The 19588-nt window shown below is 66.2% G+C and overlaps 1 protein-coding gene across 1 annotated transcript in view; it reads left to right on the top strand.

Annotated features, from left to right (window-relative positions):
* BANK1 (B-cell scaffold protein with ankyrin repeats 1) overlaps nucleotides 1–19588 on the top strand; it is a 72497-nt gene that overhangs the window by 48471 nt on the left and 4438 nt on the right. Inside the window, exons 15-24 of the mRNA XM_012727725.1 lie at nucleotides 3041–3141; nucleotides 4844–5014; nucleotides 5552–5621; nucleotides 6158–6850; nucleotides 7475–7750; nucleotides 10697–10771; nucleotides 14840–15015; nucleotides 15395–15477; nucleotides 16579–16718; nucleotides 17250–17368. Of these exons, the coding sequence (XP_012583179.1) occupies nucleotides 3041–3141; nucleotides 4844–5014; nucleotides 5552–5621; nucleotides 6158–6850; nucleotides 7475–7750; nucleotides 10697–10771; nucleotides 14840–15015; nucleotides 15395–15477; nucleotides 16579–16718; nucleotides 17250–17368 (1904 nt within the window). The remainder of the gene's footprint in view (nucleotides 1–3040; nucleotides 3142–4843; nucleotides 5015–5551; nucleotides 5622–6157; nucleotides 6851–7474; nucleotides 7751–10696; nucleotides 10772–14839; nucleotides 15016–15394; nucleotides 15478–16578; nucleotides 16719–17249; nucleotides 17369–19588) is intronic.

Raw genomic sequence — 19588 nt, forward strand, 5'->3', positions numbered from 1 at the left:
TGCTCGCCGCGGCGTGCGGCGCTGGCGCTGAGGACCAGGGCAAAGGGGCGTGCAGGAGGGACGGGACCAGCGGGGACCAGCAGCCGGGCCTGAGGGACCTGGGCGCGGGCCCTGCCCCCCATCATCCTGTGTCTGCGCCGGGGGGTCAGTGGGCGCCCCGCCTGCTGCGGGGCCGGGCAGCTGGGTTGCGCGGCCACCAGAGCGCCTGCAGGGCGCAGGTTGGCAACACCGCACTGCAGCGTCCGTCCAGGTGGGCAGCGACGGCGGCGTGCGGGCGGCACCGCCCCTTGCCCCACGCGGGCTCTCACGGCACCCACGCGCGGGGCAGGTGTGGGGCGGCCTGGCCGAGGCTGCCTCCTTTGGGGGTGCTGTGCAGCGGGCGCCGTGAGGTTGCAGCGTGAGGCGCCTCGCTCGAATGAATTCACAGATTCTGAGCTGACAGTGCCGGGCCCAGGGGTACGGAGGAGTCTGCAACCTGTCAGCGGTTCTTGGCGTTCGGCCAGTAAGACGCATGCACTGCGCGGCTTTATGAACGTGCCCGTTCCTTGCTTTTGTGCGGAGGAACTGGGGTGCAGCCAGAGGTGCAGGGGTGAGAGGACTCGCCTGCGACATGGGGAGCAGCACAGCGGATCCGCTGGACTCCACTGCAGAGGGGGGCAGCGGGGAGACAGGAGGGTGTCTCCTGGCTGGGATCGCGCTCAGGCCTTAGTGGTGACAGTGCTGAGACTGACCCTGAAGCCACCAGGGAGGCCCCAGAAATGTGTCTTGCTTTGTGTCGTGAAACATGAAGGCCGGGCTGTAGCAGGCGGCACTTCCCATACCAAGCGCACCGTGTCAGTTAACTCGCCAGCCTCCGTGTTGCCTCGGGCGGCACCGCTCTGACAGGGACGGAGCCGGGGAGCAGGCTGCATCGTGCAGGGTGCTGCTCCGGAGCAAGGCCCCCGCCTTTTTATCCGTAAACCCGGCCTACAGCATTACTCGTGGGGGGAGCAGAAGCAGCGGGGGTGGAACTGAGCTGCTCCTCTGCTCGTGGCTTGGTGTGCAGATCCAGCCCCGACTCCCCGGTCAGGATTTCAGTCTCATCAGCAAGGCGTCCGCTGATCAGCTTCAGGGGTCCTCTGTTAAACACCAGTCAGTGCCCCCCGGTGTTCGGTCACACCCGGTGACGCACACCCTGCCCGTGACCCAGCTTTGTGCTCTTCATTGATGTGAGAGGCGCCCGGCGGGGCTGGGCTCCTGCGCCGGGCGCTTCTGAGGCAGCTGTAGGAACACGGGTAGGTGGCGACGTGCAGGCTGGACCGGCGCTTAGGGGTCGCAGGCCCACAGCCCCCCTTTTTATTTTAATTCAAAAGAGGAATGGCGGGAGGAAGGGGAAAGGCGGAGGCCTGAGGGCGATAAGCCAGGTGAAGCATCGTCGCTGCTCACTTTCGTCTTCTGATTGTGTCCCGCGGTAGCAGGAGCGTCCTGTTAAGAGAGTAACGAGGGGAGGAACGAGTAGCCGCTGGCCAGCTGATTGTGAAGTTGGGCTGCTCGGCCAAGGTTTTGGATTTGCAAGGGATGAAAAGGCCAAGGAGCCATCGACAGTTTCTTGAGACGTTTGTTTCTTGAACTGGCCCGGCCTGTAGGTGGTCGCTGGAGGAAGCCAGTGGGGAGTTGAAGGCTGTCACAGATCCTTTTGTGGAGAACCCAAGACTGTGAAGTGATGTTTCAGCAGCGCGCTCAGTGACACAGCCGCATCTCCAAAGAGAACGAGTCCTCAGGCGCCCACCGAGCGCCTCTGGTCTGGTTGAAGCGTGCTGGTCGGGGTGCGCCGCCACGGCCAGCCCTGCGTCGCCTTGGCCATGCCCATGTGCCTCATTGGCCGTTCGCGATGCCATTGCTGCGGAGGCAGCGCGGAGACTAAATACGATGCCGCCATCATGCGCCGGAGGCGGGGCGCAGCGGACTCCGCGGGGCTGGAGCTCACTGGTGGAAAGGGGAGCGGCTGTCCCAGGGACGGGTCAGGCTGGCTGGAGCCACAGGCAGTGCCGTGAGAAAGAAAGCGAGTGTTGGGTCAAGCCGAGCGTCGGCACGGGAGGTGGCTGCGTGCCCTTCGGGAAGCAGTGGTGTCTCGAGGGCGTGGGGGAAGCGTGGGAGACCAAGAAGCAAGCAGGGACGGGAAGTGCTCGCCTCAGAAAGATGACGTTTGTCAGGCCCAGCCCAAGGAAGGACCCTTGGGCAGGGAGGACCTTGGCGTGTGGTATGTGGAACCGAGTGTGCTGCGCGCCAGGGTCTCACTGAGAGGGCAGAGTGCTGCAGCGTAAACGGAAGAGCGCGCAGCCCGTCCGGGCTTCCGCTGGTCTGGGCCTTGGGACACTGGTGGCGTGGTCCGGTTCCTAGGCTGCCCTTTGTGACGTTGCTTTTTTCTTGGACCGTGAGCCCTGGAGTCCCCGGTTTCGTGAGATGCAGGCACCCTCTGGGGAGGCCAGTGCCGGAAGTGCACGGCAGTGCCCTGTGTCAGGGGTGGTTTTCTGCACGTGTTGAGGGCTGCGGCACAGCGGCCGGCGGAGCCTTGGAGGGGCTGAGTGTAGAGGAGGTGAACTCCCGCGATTACCGTGTGGAGGAAGGTGTGACGGTTCAGTTACTTTCGGCTGGTCAGGAGATTCGGGGGAATTCCACTCATACACCGTTGCGAAGGAACCCAACCCGAGCCCAGCAAGGAGACGCATGCACGGCGTCGCCTGGACTGGCATAAGGCAAGTGGGTCATTTGGCGAGTGACTGGCCAGGAGCACTGAGGCTGTGGAAGGGCGCGTGTTCACACCACCAGGGTCTGGCCGCCTAGGCTGCGGGACGCGGTGGGCCCCTCGGGCGGTTCCGGGCCATTCCACCGTGCGATGAGAAAGGCTGGGGGCTCCCAACACGGGCCCATTTAGCTCGCGCTTGTGCAGAGGGTAGAGATTGGGGAAATGCAACGACCAGGTAGCTGTTGGCGGAGAGAGGGGGCATGAAGGCCGCAGAGAGGTGAGGCGATGTGGCAGGTCCTCCTGTTGCGCCGGTAGCGTCGCCACTGATGCTGCGGAGCCTTGGATATCCCCCCGTGGGGCTGAAGAATCAGGACTTGTGCGCGCTCTCTTCGAAGAGAGGCTCTCGGCCGACAGAGGTCAGGCGCAGGTCTGCACCCCTGGGATGAGACTGACTGTGGCGTTGTGCTGACTCTGGGAGGGTTAGCGCAGCAGGCCAGGCTCTGCTGGGCACAGTGGGAACCAGCCCGCCGCCACCCTCTTCGCCGTGAGCCTCAGGGAGCTGGGCCCAGCCCGTCAGGGTGGTTTGTGCAGTGCTGCCGCTCTACGCGCGTTTTGCGTAGGCGTGGAGAAGTGGAGAGCCCGGAGAGGCTGGGTTCCAGCCTGGGCCGCGAGCGGCTTACTGTGGACAGAGCTTTCAGACGAGTGTGGGGGGAGGAAAAGGTTAAGGAGTCGTTAGCTCGGGGTCCAGTGGCTTGACCTGTGGGGTTATGACGTTGCCAAAAGCCGGTCTCAGCTTCCCCAGCCAATAAAAGGAGAGTTCGAGGAAGAGGAGAGCGGTTTCATTCGTCAGCCCGTGAGCAGCCGCAGGCTCACGTCCGGAGGACCAGAAACACCACCAGGCTGCGCCCCGGCGGGCTGCAGGGCTCTCGATGCCGAGCTACACAGAGGGAAGGGTGGTGGGAGAAGGCCTGCGAGGGGAGGCAGGTGGCGCCGCCGCTACTGACACGCACACGAGTGGGGCCAGCAAGGGTGGCGGGGGGCGGGGCAGCAGGGACGAAGACCGAAGGCGCCGGCCGGCGGCTTTTCGGCCACTTCCCCTTCTTGAAGCCAGGCCTGTCCGACGCGGGAAGAGAACCTGCGAGGGGAGGGAAAGACAGGCTTGCTCTTGGTCCTCTGAGGGCCCGCTCTGGTCATAAAAGAACGCAGCCCCGTCGGGAGGGAAGGCACACGTGCGCCTGCCTCTCTGAGAGACCGCGCATCGTGACTGTCAGCAGGGCCTACCGGCAGTGTGCGAGCACCCCGGAGACAGACAGGCTGTGAGGGATTCAGGGGCAGAAGCCAGGCCACTGGCAGTTTTAGCACGGGGAGACGGCCCGTTACTGCGCGTGCGAGGAAAGATGATGAGCAGCGTGAGGAGAGCGCTGGCCGGGACAGTCCTGACAATGTCTGTGGTAGCTTGGAGACAAGATAAGCGACCAAAGGCAGGGTCGTGGCTGACACCCGTTTGCCAGACTTCGTTGGCTTGAGGAAAAGTGGGCCAGAGCATTGACAGCCCGAGCTCGAGAGCATGCGGTGCCTGTGAGGGCATGTGAGATGCAGCCGCTACACTGCGGCAGCCGGGTGAAAGGAGGGTGGCAAGTTACGGCGTCCGCGAGTCCATCACATACCGAGGGCAGAGACCGCGACCTCGCTGCCCTCAGACGGTGGGCCTGGCGGACGCGACGCCTAGGGAGTGGGCGTACAGCGGGATGGTGCTGGCGAAGCACGCCTGTAACGCCTGCCTCTGTCCCAGCCCGCGCCCCGCGCGTTGGTCTCACCCGGGGACGCAGACCCTGCCCGTGACCCAGCTTTGTGCTCTGAATTGATGTGAGAGGCGCCCGGCGGGGCTGGGCTCCTGCGCCCGGCGCTTCTAGGCAGCTGTAGGAACACGGGTAGGTGGCGACGTGCAGGCTGGACCGGCGCTTAGGGTCGCAGGCCCACAGCCCCATGGTAGCGTTTGAGCCATCAAGGCGAAAGCAAGACTTCGCACCAAACGCGGCCTGACGGCGGGCTGCAGTCGGCCTCTTACTGGTGCTGGCTTCACGTTTCGCTGGACACCAGCCGCTGCTGCTTTTCCAGATACTGTTCACTCTCCAAACGGACATCCCATGGGGTCCCTTTGGCGGGCGTGGGCGAGAAGCCACCCCGGGGTCTGCACCGGACCTGAGCAGCCCGACCCGGCTGTCCCCTGAGCGCCTCCCCGTGCGGGTCAGTGTCGCGGCCGAGAGCCCGGCGCTGCGGCATGTGGCCGTGGGTTGTGACAGGTGGTGGCGGGGCTGCTCCTGCGTCTCGCTGACCCCACACAGCCCGTGCACCCACAGTGGAGCCCACCCGTGCGCTTGCAGTCGGTGAGCAAAGAGGAGTCGCTAGGGAGGGCTCCGAGAGGCTGCCCCGGGAGACACCCAAGCTCCCACCCCGGCCTCACGCTGCTGTGCAGCACCTGGCGGGTGAGCCTCCTTGCCGCCGGCCCGCGGTGGGGCGTGGACAGAACGAGAGTCCTGGTTAGGAGAAGCACGTTCAGGCCCGCCCGCGTGTCCCGAGTGTTGCCGCGAGCCCCAGAGACGCTGCCGTGGGTGGGTTTTATTTTCGTCAGTTCGCAGCTTAGTGTCCGTGGTCAGTGCCCGTCAGACTTTCGGTACCGTGTGCCACTTAGCGACCAGCTGGCTTGGGTGGACAGGGTCGGCGCGAAGCTCGCCCTGGCGCTGTGTCTCCTCTGGCCGGTGCACGGCAGAGCGCAGGTCTCCTGAGGTCACCGCGCGGTACTGAGTCACTTTCGTTTTGTTTCAGATCCAAGAAATTAGTAGAAATAACGAACAAGAAAACAACTGCGAAGAGGCCTTGGCGGTGTGGTCTCCCGGTAGGTGTCCGTGTGCCACCCGGACGCCCTGTCATGTGAGGTGACGCACAAGGGGCCTGGAAAGGAAGGACACGGGCCGGTGGGGTGGTGGCCGGGCACAGCGTGCCGCAGGGCGCAGCCCTCGTCAGTCTGTGGGCGGTAACAAGCGGACGCCGCCTTTGCTGCCCGAGGAGAACAGCCTGCCCGCTGCACTGAGCGCGCTCCGGCGGCGGCGGCCCGGGCAGGCTGCCCATCATGGTGGCGCAAACGTGCAGTGAGACCCGGGCTTCGCTCTTACTGTGCCCTTCTCTGTCGTCTCCGTCGCTGACCACTTCGTGGGCAGCAAACTGGTTCCCGTGAAAACGTCCTGGTTCCGTCAGGCACGATGTCCGCGAGCCGCGGCCCTGGCGGCCAGAGCTGCAGTGTGCCGTGCGCGGAGGCGGCGCGGAGCCAGAGCAGCTCTGGCTGTGTGGACGTGGCCAGGCCCAGCACGGCCACGGCGTCGCTGTGAGCACTGTCTCCTGCAGAGCGTCCGCACTAACCCCCGCTCTCCACAGACACAGCTGCGCGGCTCCGGCGTCCTCCCGGCCACGAGCAGACGCGCGGGCTGGACACCGGCGGGGCCGAGGCCTCCAGGGCGGCACAGGAAGGCGGGCAGGGCGCGGCCTGCGCCGAGGGCACCGAGAGCCAGTACGAGGACCTGTACGTGTGTGTGCCGGGAGGCGGCCCCGAGTGCCTCCCGCCGAGCCCGAGCCCCAGCGGCAGGCCCCCGCTGCCCCCGCCCCGGGCCGTGCCCGCCTCCCCCCAGCTGGAGAAACCCCGTGGCGCTTCACAAGGTAACGTGTGCGCGAACGTCCGTCTTCCTCCAGTGCGGCCTTGGGAGGGCCAGCGTGGGCTGCTGACTCCTGCTCACAGAGGGCGCGGGGACAGTCAGGTGCTGGCCGCGTCCGGAGCGGCCCACACAGCTGCTCGGCCCAGCCCGCCCATCGGGCTCACCCCGCTGGCGAGCACGGTGTCCCCCGTACCTCCAGTGACTGTCACAGTGACCATGGTGCTGGGCGGTGCATTTTGGGGCGGTCGGGTCAGCCTGCCCGGGACCCAGCAGTGTGACCCAGAAGCACGGCTGACAGGCTCGCAGCCGGAAGCCCGCGGTCTCTGCAGAGGAGCCTGTACCCAGCCTGCCGCCGCCCAGGCTTCCTGCGTCGGCTCCACGCGCTGGCTGTTCGTCCAGCAGCTGCCGTCCCCCCACTGTGTGTTTTCACCAGTGTTTTAGGCAACACTTTGTCCAAGGGCTGGCTAAGACAGTCTTACTGGCCTGCAGACAGTCTCGTGTCTTTGTCCTCTAGAGACCGGCTGTTAGCACCAGCGGTGCATCGTGTCGGGGCACGAAAGCACCAGTGAGGCTCCAGAGGGCCGCTGTCCTGGGATCACCGGGCCGGCCGCTGCGGGAGCTGACTGTCAGATTCTGACTCCGTGCGGGGCTTTGGGCCGCCCCCGTCCGCAGAGGGTGGATCTGGCGCAGTGTCCAGTGTGGGCCCTGTGAGAGGAAAAAGACCTGAAATCGAAGAACACCAGTTGAGCTCTAAAAACACAAGCCGCGTACTGTCTGGGGCCTGCGGCCTTGGTCAGGGCTGAGCTTCCTGATGGTGCGTGGCTCGCGACCACGCCATCCGGGCTGCTCTCTGCTCGGCCCCACGGGCTGCAGGCTTTTTCTGCTCACAGCAGCTGCAGGGAGGCATGGAAGGGTCGCAGCACTCACTGTTGGGGAGACGTGGGAGTAGCTGGGGGCTGTCCTCGTCCTCTGCCCTGTGGCTCTCGGCAGCTGCCTGGGGCGAGGCCGTGTGGCGTGCCCTCACCTGACCTTCCACCCGCAGGGGAGACGCTGGAGGGCCTCGTGGACAGGCAGCCCAGCGGAGGCACTGCTGGCTGGAGGCCAGAGCCAGCAGGGGGCCCCCAGGAAGAGGAGGAGCCAGAGGAGGACCCCTACACCTTTGCTGAGGTCGAGGACAGCGAGTACGACGTGATCCTGGCTGACAGGAGCAGCGCGAGGCGAGCCGGCCGGTCCTTCCTCATCAACAGGCCCCCGGCCCCCACGCCGCGGCCCGCGTGCACCCTGTCGGGAGACGCGGCCAGGCCCTACATCGCGCAAGGTGAGGCGGGGCTCGCTGGGCACCCTGCTCGGGGCAGCGTGGGCACGCCTCGGCCAGGGAGCGAGCGGCCTGCCTTTGAGTTGAGAAACAAGTCAGTGAGGAAAATAGGAAGGGTGGGTGGGGTGGTGAGCCAGGACCCCCAAACCTGCCACCCGCCGCAGGAGGACAGGGCGCGCGCTCAGCCTGTGGACCTTCGGGGGCGCCTTCAGGGCGACAGTCGTGGGGAGCAGACGACACCCGGGCGGTCCCCAGGGAAGCGGGAGCGAGCCGCCACCGTGCCCGGGCCGCACGAGCCTTACTGGGCGGCACAGGCCGACGCAGAGCTTGCTCGCGTGCGAGAGACTGCAGAGCGCGTCCCTAGCAGCTGTCCCGCGGGGGCGGGTGCAGGCCCAGGCAGGGCATCGCTGTGGGTGCCCCCCGCATCCTGGTCTTGGGGGCACTTTCTCATCGTCTGTGAGCTCTTCTGCTCTGTCGGCCCAGGGTCCCGCTCCCCCCGCCCCCTGGTGCAGGGAGGTGACTCGTGGAGTGCCTTCGCTTATTTTCTTGCTCTGAGTTTGGAAACGTCCTGGCTCGCGGTTCCCTGCGTCATCCGCTGCTGCTCACAGCGCCGCTCCCCGTCACGACCTGGCTGCCCTTAGCCGCCTGTTCCGGTTAAGCCCCAGACCCTGCCCGGCAGCAGCCCCGGCTAACGGTGGGGTTTGTAGGGACCGGGTCGCCACGACGGCATCCGGCCACCGGCCGCTCCTCGCTCGCAGCGGCCTGCTCGTCGCCGCCTCGGGAGTCCTGCCAGCTGCGCGCCGCGGGGAGCTGTGCGTGTGTCCAGCTCCATGTGGCCGTGTGGCCACGGCTGCCCTCCTATGGCTCCCCACACATGTTCGCACGTGGGCGCACACACGTGGGCATTGTGTGGTCGGTGGCTGGCCAGGCACGACCGCAGGAAGCTGGGCCCGCCTGCGTCCTGTCTCCGCCCCCAGCCCCTCCTCACAAAGGCCGGGCGCGGCACAGGTCGCAAACACCGTCCCCCACGGCAGTGAACGCCAGAGGTTGTGCCAGGAGGGCATGCGGGAGGCCGAGGACTGGTTTCAGTAGACAGCGGGCGTCCAGCAGCAGTGGGCAGACGCTGCCTCTGGCCGTGAGCTGGCCTGGAAGAGCGGGCAGTGCTGAGCCCGCGACCCTGCCTGTAGAGACCCCCAGCAGCCCCCACCAGCACGGCCTCGCCGCGACAGAGCCTACGCACGTCACACTGGCCATGAGTCATGATGGCGTTCACTGCCGTGGGGGACGGTGTTTGCGACCTGTGCCGCGCCCAGCTTTGTGAGGAGGGGCTGGGGGCGGAGACAGGACGCAGGCGGGCCCAGCTTCCTGCGGTCGTGCCTGGCCATCTCTGTCGCCAGCTCTCGGCCCTGGGAACTCGCACGCGGGGGCAGCGCCGAGTGTCCCGCCCCGGGAGGCGACAGCCTTCGCTGCCTGATCTCCCCGTGTGTCACGGAGGCTGGGGTTTGTTGCCAGTCGCGGAGTTAATAGACTGAGGGTGTGAAGTGTTTTGAGCGAATTAGCACCGGAAAGCTGACAGGGAGCTCCATTTGCAAGCGCCCTGGCTTCCAGCACAGCTTCACTGTGGACTTAGCTGCTAACTTACTTTCTGTCTTGAGAACTTACTACCAGTTTTTATTTGAGAAAATACATTATCTGAGAGTTGGTCGTCGGCCTCGACACCTTCCGCATCTAGCGAGGCCCGGCTGGAGCTGTCAGGCCTGGGTTGTGGTGCCAGCGACGTGGGCAGAGAGCGGAGTCTGCGTGTCGTCGCAGGCCCCGTGGGGCCTTCAGGCTGGCCAGTGAGGCACGTCACGCCGCCCTTGTAAATGGCACCTAACCCTGAGGTGCGCTCAGACGGCCGCTCGCCGTCGGCCTGTTCCATTTTAGCAGAGACGTGACCCGCAAGCCCAGTTCCGTACTGTGTCTTCCGAAAGCTGCTGGGAGCAGAACGTTCGAGAGCTCAGCCGGAGGGTCCGCGCGGGTGTGCAGGTGCTCTGACCGCGCCCTGGCCGCAGCCTGCGGCCACCTGTGCGTGACACATGTGATGACGAGATGCGGCGCTTTGCGACGCAGCATGTTCCTGCATTGGCCGGCCCGTGCGTGAGCCCTTGCTCTCAGCTGGCCCCGCCCCCCACCTGCCCCGCGCCTCCCCTGGGCAGGGCGTGTCCAGGCCCTTGTCTCACGGAGGAAATGTTTGAGAAAGAGGGCGAGCGGCAGTGAGGACGACTGAGGGGACTGTTGGCAGGGGCGGGCGCCCCGCTTAGAGCTCTGGCTGCGCCCTCTTGCCTTCTGCTCGCCTCACTCCACCCCCTTGGCAATCACCTCAGGGGCGGGGGCAGGACGGACCCCAAGGCCGCCTGGGGCCTAGCCCTGAGGGAGGGCGGAGGAAGGGGCTTTCCAGTAACAACCAGGGGACCGCGTGCTTCGTAGACACTGGACACTCAGTGTCCTGTGTCCTCTGCAAAGCGGGGTGCTGAATGCCGACCTGTTCCGAGCACGCCTTGTGGGCAGCAGCCCTGGGAGCAGCACTCTGCGGATAGCAAAGCCACCGGACGAGCTGCCTCAGGGCTGCGGCGGTGGCGCCAGACGAGCATCTTCTGCTTACGTCTGCGCAGTCCGTTGAACCTGCCTCGGAAGCTGACCGCCGCGAGCGAGGCCTGTGCGTGTGCTGCGCCTGGCCGGGCCTGGCCGGCTGGCTTTCAGTCCCTGATGAGGCGCCCGCCAGCGCCGTGAGGCCGAGGGGGCCTTTGCGATGCCTGACGCGCTGCAGAGCAGACCGAATTTACTCCTCCTCCTCCTCGAGCAGCCCAGCGCGGGGTCGGCAGAGGAAAGCAGTCGCGTGCAGGTCAGAGGCTCTGCAGCCTGCGCTTTGTGTCCGTCGGTCAGTGACGTGTGCTGTGTTTCCCACAGTGTTTCAACAGAGGACGGAAAGGACAGCCAGAGCACAGCCTGACGGGGACAGGACCCACGGGCCTCGGAGGCAAGGTACTGCCCAGCGCGGACTCGGTGATGGGGTGAGAGCGACGCCCCTCGCTGGTGCGTCCCGGAAAACACGCGTCTGGCGTGAGTGAGCTGACTGAGGGGCTCCCCCAAACAGTTCGCTGTAATGAGATCAAGGCAAGGAAATGTCGTCAGCACAGGTGCGAAGTGGCCTTGTGAGAACTTCCGCTCTGAGGCGGGTTGTCCTGGAGCTGCAGGCTGTAGGCAGGACGGGCCCAGTGGCGGGGCCAGGGGCCGGCTTGGGGGGTGCGGTGTGCGGGTGGAGGGGGCGCCTCAGCCCGTGGGGCTCCTGCCCAGGGCCTGTCTACTTGTTGCGGACACTGCCAGGGTGCGACTCAGTGGAGGCTGCTTGTGTACGCCCTGTGGGCGCCACCCACACCCATGGGGGAGAGGCGCAGGTGACTGCCGCTCCTGTGACTACAAGCCTGACGCACGTTCAAAGCTGGGGAGCGTGTGGGCGGCAAGGTGGGGTGGCCACGCTGCTTAGATGCGCCCTTGAGGCTCCAGCCCAACCTGAGTGACTTCAGTTCAGAAAATGTGTGACCTTGACAACGGAACCGGTGAGCTGTTGCGGTGTCAGGCAGCGCCAGGGAGCTCCGCCATCAGGCTGCCTCTTGTCTTTCTGCGGCGATGGATGCTGACCGCACCACCCCTAGTATCCCCCGAGGCCGGAGCACAGGGCCTCAGGAGAGCTGCCTCTGGCTTGGGTGCGCCCCAGGCGCCCTCGCGGGCCATCCTGCCGTGGGGAGGGTGTGCCTGCGTGAAGTGGACAGGGCTGGCTGTCCCGCTGTCCCTTCACACTGGGGGAGAGGTTAGCCTCCCCTTGCCCTGAGCCCTCCCCCTGGAGGTGGCCCAGGCACTGGGCGAGCTCTGCCTTCGCGGTCGGGACAGGGACTTGCTTCCAGCTCTCAGTCCCCGAAGCTTTTCTGTCTCCTAGAGGACTCCGTTGCGCTCGTTCATGAAACTCAGTGGACGATGGTGACCCGGGTGTGCCGAGGCCCTGGGGCACGGCCCCGCGTCACCCCGCTGTGGGAGAAGCTGCACCCCTGGAGCAAGAGGGCAGCGGGGAGCATGGCAAAGCCGAGGCGCAGCTCTGACCGCCCCCCGGAGCAGCGTCTGCTGGTGCTTGTCACCTGATTTGCTGCATTGAAGTCAAAAGCGCTAGATTTTAAGAGCCCGTTTGAGCCTGGGGCCCTGAATGTTTCATCCGACTCTCGCGGGCTGTCGCCTCGCTGTTTAACTCGGCCGCGCTGGAGCTGCTTCGGCACCGAAGGGCCCTCACCCCCGCCCCAGCTGCACCCGCAGGAATCCAGGGCCTGGAGTGAGGCGCGCAGTCGGGAGTCGGTAGGAAGGTCTGGAAGGACGCAGCCTGAAGGGACGCAGCCTGAAGGGACGCAGCCCGCTCCCACACCCTGCAGATAACCGGGTTCCTGCATTAAGGACTGTTCCCAGCGTCCTGCGATTGCATGTCTCTGGCGAAGCAGCACACGCCTCAGCAGCGACAGTCTGTGTGACAGAGAGACAGGCGCCATAGGCCGCTGCTGGGCAAAGCTGCTCTGAGCCACTAGCGAGGGGCAAAGCGCTCCGAGCGTGAGCACCCCCGGGGTGTGCTGGAGTCTGCCGAGGGGTGGGGTCGCCAGGGAGCCCCCTGCGGCTTGGCAAGGGTATTCCTGAGCAGTAGAAAAAGTTAATTGGTGCCGTTTCCATGGAAACACCTCAGATTCCTTCAACTCGCTTTTCGTGTCTTGAAAAAAGTGAGAGAAATTCATCGGATCACAGATGAAAGTTTCCATCAGAAGTGGGCTTGGAGAGCAGCTTTCCCCAGCAGGCTTTGGAACCGGAAGAGGTGGCTGACCAGCCCCTCAGCCCGGGGCAGACTCGATGGCTGTGCTGCCCAGCCGCATCCACCCGCTCTCCAGGGCTGCTTTGGGGCCACGATGCGACCTGCGAGGCAGGCACTGGGCGGCCTGTCCAGCGGGGGCAGCTGCTGCTCAAGGCTGGCAGTGCGTGGGGACTCCCCTCCGCAGACGCTGTCCCCCCGTGCCGCCCACGTGCCGTGTGGGCCCTGCCCGGGCACATGGGTGCTGAGAGGGCCCTTCTCAGTGCTCACACCACTCTCTCCTTGCCGCTGGCTCGGCGCACACGGGCACCGAGGTGAGTCCCTCAGCTGCCCGGGCCAGGCACAGGGAGGCAGGTGCGTCCCTAGGCCCAGCCGGAGGGGGGGAGCCGTGTTGGAGAGTCTGACTCGGCCCCAGCACCCCGCGGCCCTGGCCTGGAGGGACACCTGGGAAGGGCAGGGGGCCTTGTCACGCCCACTGGACCTCCCTGCCACTGACCCCCGGCGGGCTGTGTGGGGCCACGTTGGACCTCAGCAGGGCCCCAGCTGCAGCAGCGAAGTTTGCGGCTTTATGCTGCAGCCCAGTTTGAAACACCCTGGCCCAGGGGCCCTGCAGGCCGCAGGCACTGCGGCGGCCGCACGTGCAGGGCAGACACACTCTTCCGGGCCCCGCGGCGTCAGGGCGAGAAGTGGAAGCTCACAGGTCGGGCAAGACCCCAGCCTGCGCCACACAGCCTCTCCTACGGGACACGGCACCTGGATTGGGACAAAAGACAAGTACCCCCTTTTAGAAAGCCACCGCCAGGGCCTCCCTGGGGACGCAGGGGCCATTCTGGGCCTAAGAGGCTGTCCGCAGCCACTGCAGCAAGAGAGTCCCAGCCGGGGGTGGGGGGGACCCCAGGGTGCAGCAGATCCTTCTGTTCCCCTCTGCTCCCGACGGTCTGGGGAGTCCTGGCCTCACCCCAGCTCTTGTACGCACAGAGGAATGTACCTTTCGCTACACTGTGAGATCACGAAGGAAACGCTGAGAACGGGCTATCGGCAGCGACTGCTAAGGAAGCAAACGGAGTTTCATCTTGGTTCCAGAAAAAACAGAATCAAAGCAGAAAGTGTTCGTCGTACAACGAAAAGCACTTGTTCGTTTACGTGCAGTACAAGATGCAAGTGCCACTCGGGTCCTGTGACGCAGCCGGTGCCCAACACGCCCAAGCAGAGACCGAGCGACGCGGACGGCCCCAGTGAGGCAGGGGAGACTGCAGGGACGGTGACAGACGGGCCCGGACGGTGAGGGCAGTTTCCTTACAGCAAAGCGAAGCCCGGAACTGAAGAAGTTCTGGTTGCTCTCCGCCAGCTTTCTGCTGTCACGCGCTGTCGAAGGATCGGCCGGTTGGAAAAGTAAAAGCAGCCTGGGAGGTCCTGAGGGCAAAGGGAAACTTAAAGAGCTGCGTCTCATGCCCGCGCCGGCCAGGCTGAAGTAGGCAGCGGTGGAGCTGAACGCGTCATCAGGAAAACGGAGGCCTGGGCGGGCACGCACACGGGGGCGGCCGCAGTGCAGCGAGCACGGGCGTGGCGCGGGGGACGCGCCCTGGCGTCAGGCCTGAGGTGTGCGGCTGCCGGGCGCCGGCGCAGGCCCGTGGCGGGGCGGGGCTCAGAGCCCAGGGAGGCCGATCGCAGAGCCTCTGGCTGCTGCGCGCCGCTCAGCTCGGGGTCCTCGCCGCCAGGCGCACCGTTGGGGTGGGGGCGCCGGAAATCTCGGTGGCTTCTGTGCCGCCCACGGGGGGCTGCTGCTCCGAGTTCTCCGCTGTCGGTACAGCCCTCGAGGCCAGACACCCCCGGAATAGGCCCGTCCCACCCACACATTGAGCATGTGAACTGTGACGAGGAGAGAAACGGCCCTGAGAGGCTTGTGTGCTGGCTTGGCACAGCCCGCCCCCGCGGCCTGGCTGCTGTGCTTCCAGGGCGGCTGTCCAGGGGCGTCTGCAGAGCAGGGGCCAGCCACTTGGCCGCCGAGACCTGCATGCCATCCTGGGGCAAGCGGGGTGTCTCTTGGGCCCCCCGAGAGTCCTGCTTCATCGTCCGTGTAGGGGAAGGAGACAAGCAGGACGGGGAGCACCGGGAGCGGACGGCGGGTGGGCTGCGGGGCACCGGGCTCTTTCGTGCCCCCGACCTGAGGGACACGCGCACACTGGCCTGACCTGCTGCCCTTCTCCCCGCAGCAGACCGGCCTGGCGCACAGAGCCAGGTCCACACCCCGGTGAGGGCCCACCTGGACGCAGGCAGGGAGCCCAGCGCCCTGCAGGACAAGGCCCGCGGCGGGAGGCTGGCGGCGGACCAGGCCCTGGAGCACCTGCGGCCCCGGCACAGGGGGACCGGCCCGGAGACACCACGGCAGGTAGGCTGCGGTCGCGCGCCGTGGCGCCGGCTGGGTGGGAAGCTGACAGGGCGGGTTTGCTGGCGCTGCTCCCCGGCCATGGCCACGTGGCCTTCCTTCTCCCTCAGCCTCCAGTGCAGCCGACCGGCGCAGAGTGGGCTGTGGCGCCCTCTCCGACGCGGGCCTGCTCCCTCAGCGGCGTGGGGGCCGCGGGGGGAGCCCGGGTGTGCCGCGAGCCTGCTGTGCCGGGCCCGGCTGTCTTGGCCGGGGTGGCGCACGTCTGCTGTCCGGCGCCAACGTGCACGGCCGGAGCTCCGGGGCAGGTCAGCCCGGCGTGCGCTGCTGCTTCCTCCCCGGCCCTGGGGCCAGGCCCCTGCATCTGTGTCGCGGGTGTCCCCAGGGGTCGCGGCCCTTCGGCCGGGGCTACCCGGCGGGGCTGGCTCCTGCCTCCACCCGTCTCTGCAAGGGCTGGGAGGTGCCCGCGTGCGGCCGCCCGTTGTGGCGCCGATCAGCGCGGCGCTCCTGGCCTGGGACACGCCGTGGCGTCTAGACATGCACCCGGGGGCACCCGGGGGCCCCCGCGCTGCCCGGGATGCGCCTGCTCGGCGTCAACACCTGCCTGTGGCACCACGGCTGCCTGCGCGTCGGGGACACCGCGCCCTCGGCGCTCGGGGTTTCTTGCGCCAACTGCAGCTCTCAGGGCTTTTTACAGTTCATTGTGGGGTTTTGCTAACTCGCTTTAAAAGAGTCATTTCCGGGGTTCCCTGTCGCTGACCCTGTGAAGGCCTCCTGCACGCTCACGGGCACGCCACGGTGGCCGCGCAGCTGCTTCCCGCCCTGCGCCTGGGGCTCAGTCTGCCACGGGGCGGTCGAGCGCGAGGGCCTGTGCCTGGGCCCCGGCTCTTGTTCCCTGGAGCCGCGAGGCGCTCACGGGCTTCCGACTCAGCACGAGGCAGACTGTGCTCGAGGAAGTAAAGGGCAGTGGACTTCCAGGAAGAAAGTGGGGAGCACAGGGGCGCGTCTCTGGGGATCCCAGAGGCCAGCCGGCCGGCGGGGACTAGGGGCTGCTTGCAGCTTGCTTCCCGCGCCCCGTCCGCGCCCTCCCGTGTGGCCGGTGTGCCCTGGGGTGACGGGGCAGGCGGACACCCCCAGCTCCCGGCGCTGGCCAAGGTCGCACTCGCCCGAGTCTCTGCCCTTGTCAGTTCTTTGCGCTCCTGCACTTCCGGTTCCTCTGGGGTGTCCTGTGGGCGCCCCTGAGACCTGCTGCTCCTCCTGCGGATGCCTCTGCTCTCCAGAAGCCCTGCCTGTGCGCTCGGCCGCGGCCGCTTCGTCCAGGCCAGTGCCTGGCCACGGCCCTGACTTGGTTTCCTCCTCGTCACCGCCCTTGGTAAAGGCGCGGCACGGTCTACTCGCGCCTGTGCGCCATCCCTGTGCGGTAGGCCATTTCCGACCCGTCCGTGGCCCTGCGGGCCTCTGCGTGTGCCCCCTGCCTGTTGCCCCTGTGGTGGGTCAGCTCGGGCTCAAGTCTGTAGGACGCCTGAGCGGACGTGGGGCAGTGGGCACCCCGGCCTCTGCGTCTTACAGGCAGGTGGCGCCCCCACGGGAGTGTGCCCTGGCGCTGGTGTGCAGGACGCGGCCTCTGGCCATAGGCAGGTTCCTCCCACCGGCCGCGCCTTGGCGGCTCATCCCAGATGGGGCAGCGTCTGCCGCGGGTGAGCGCTCAGGTGAGCGCTCAGGTGGGGTCTGCTGGATGCACCCCAAAGGCATCCGGGTCGGCGCTCCTCCTGGGGGCCGGGGCTGCCTCGGGGTCAGTGCCAGGGCCCGGCTTTCCCGAGATGTGTGTCCTCTTGGTACGGGCCGCCGGGCGGTGTCCGGAGCCTCCCCTGTCGGCCGGGGGTGACAGCTGCTGCCCGCCCTGTCACCTGCCACGGCTGTGCCCGCATCTCGCCTCCGCTCCTGCCGGTCTCCGCTGCAGGCTGCGTCTTTCTGGAGCAACGCTGCAGGCCCGGACCTGGCGTGTGGCTGTCCGCACCGTCCACTCCTCTCGCCGAGGTCCTGCTGTTTGTTGCTGCCCCCAGCTTCGCAGGGGCCTGGGCTGCGGGTCTGGGCACTTGGGCGCGCTCCCTCAGGGGCTGTCCTGCAGGGCTCCCTGCCGCCCTGTGCCGACAGCGGGTCTTGCCTTCCTCAGTCCGGAGGTCTCTCTCTAGCGTCCTCCTCAGCCCAGGAGCCGTTAAGCCGCGGGCTCGTCTCCACAGCTTTCGGCTTGTCCTTTCCCATGCCGCTGGCTGCTGGCTTCGTGGCAGGAGGGGCGGGAGGTGCTCGGCCTGGCCCGCTCACCGTGCTTGTGCTGGCAGCCGGCTCGAGCCCGGCCCTGGTCTGTTCTGGAACTGCTGCCGGGCACTTGGGCAAACGCGCGGCCTGTGGTGGTGCCGGAGGCCTGCCCGGCGTGTCTCTCCGCCCAGGCGACTGTGGCCACCGCTGGCCGGCCAGTCTGGTTTGCGAGTGGAACCTCCGGAGCCCTGTGGCGTGCGGGCAGTCGGGCGGGCTCACACGTCCGGCTGCGCCTCCCCCTGCTGGGCACATGCCGTAGTTTTGTTCCTGCTGCTGCGCCAGGCCGCAAACAGGACGTGACCGCTGTAGCTTGCCGCGGACCAGCGCAGCAGGAGCAGGAGACAGGTTTCAGGGGCGGCCATTCTGGCGCAGGGTGGACAAGGATGAGGCTGACTGGCAGACACGACTTCTAGGGGTGCACATCTGAATGTCATTTAGGTTTAAGGGTGCAGAGCGTTTATACAGTTTTTCTTGGCAAGCAAGTAGAGGGGCACCGTGACTTCTTCAGTAGAGGCTCGACAGATAGTACATTCATGTCTTTTTGTTTCTGAGAAGTCGCCAGGGGCCCGAAACCAACTCGGGGCCCCAGGAAACCACCGTGTACTCCAGGTTCAGCGCTGCTGAACAAATACCCTGTCTACCCCTGTGCCTCTCTAATCCTTGAATTACTCTCCATTCACCTCACAAACCACCTGGCCTTCAGGAGTCAATTGTATAATATTAAAGATTGTAAGGGGGTTTCTCAGAAGTAAGTCAGTATCGAGAGTAGAGGAAGCTACCTTCCTGTCGAGTGTCATTAGGAGCGAGGCACAGTATCCGTAGCATTTTTGTTGTGCATCAGCAGAATCAGAAAACAAATCAAAAAGTTACAGCGACCATTCGAGAATCAGCCGTTCTATTCCTGGAGGGCCGCGTATTCCTCCCGTGTGCCCGGTACCTGGACCGTGCCGAGCTCTAAGGATTTCTCACCTAGGCGCCGCGGGAGGGGACGTGGTAGTAGCTGACACACACGGAGCTGTTCCTGACCTTCCTCCGTGGCACGTGCTCGCCTGACGCCTCTGACCTCCAAGCCTGTAACTGTCTGCACTGCTAAACGGGATTTTCCGGAGACAAAGTTGCGCTTGTTCGAAGCCCGCTCTGCCCCTCTGCCCGCCGCCCCGGGCCCGCGTCAGCTCTTCGGTCGTGAGCGCCTGCTGTGTGTCCGTCGCTCGTCGGTCACTCTCCACTGTCAGCTACTGCATTTCCGGTGATTTTTAATTGTCTGCTCAGCTCAGTGCATGATGGGCTGGCGCTTGGTGTTACCTACTTTTGGGGGTACAGCGGCCTCTTACCTGGAGTTGATGTAAATGCAAAATAGGCACCTAGAAGGTGCCGTCCGGGGTCACAGCTCAAGGAGCGCCTCTGGGAGCCCACAGGTGTCACAGTAAGGGCCGCCTTCGTGCACGGACCTCTCGCGGCGGCGCCGTGTGCAGCGGCTGTGCTCTTGCGCACGGCTCCCGTTCCTCTGCGCCCTTGCCCAGTGCAGTGAGTCCCGCAGGGTGCTGGCTGCACAGCACGCACGCGCCCAGGGGCGCCGCCATCGGGGAACACGAGTAGGGACGTGACCGTCTTAGAACAGGAGACTTTTTGTGCCCGATCTCGGCAGCGGCGTGTGCAGAGGCCACTGCAGTGGGGAGAGGGGCGCTGGACCGGCCACTGCAGCCGGGCTACGGCAAGAGGGTGTTGAGCCTAGTGAGGGAGAGGCCGCGTGGGGCAGTGCGGACGGAGCGTGGGCACAAACGCGGGTCCGGAGGCGCCGGCCACAGCCTCGCCCCTTACTCTGGGCCGCTGACTGGTGCTTCCAGTCCCCACACGGCAGAACCAGCTAACAGACCCCAGCCCTGACCCCCTTAGGGAGGGGCCGCAGTGGGCTTCCACTTGAGGGAAGCGCAGCCTCACTCTTCCAACGGCATAGCGCTGGGATCAGCCTCCCGCCGCCACCCTGACATTCCCTGACGTTGCTGTCACGCCCCCCTCGCTACACTTCGTTCTCAGACTCTGCATCTGCTGCTGCAGACGGCTGCGTTTCTTCGCAGGCGAGTGACCCCGCCCGTGTGGTCCAGCACATCTCCCCCGCCCGCCCCCCACCGACAGACCCCGAGGCTGCGTCATGACGCCTGCAGATAGGCGTCTCTGCTGTGGCTGCCCAGAGCACCTCAGTTTTGCCTTTTGTGGGTTTCGTGTGCCCTGGAGGGGGCCAGCATTGCTGTCTTTAGGGTGAGCC

This window comes from Condylura cristata, unplaced genomic scaffold, assembly GCF_000260355.1.
Source record: "Condylura cristata isolate star-nosed mole 26May11 unplaced genomic scaffold, ConCri1.0 scaffold00021, whole genome shotgun sequence".
In the NCBI taxonomy this organism is placed as follows: Eukaryota; Metazoa; Chordata; class Mammalia; order Eulipotyphla; family Talpidae; genus Condylura; species Condylura cristata.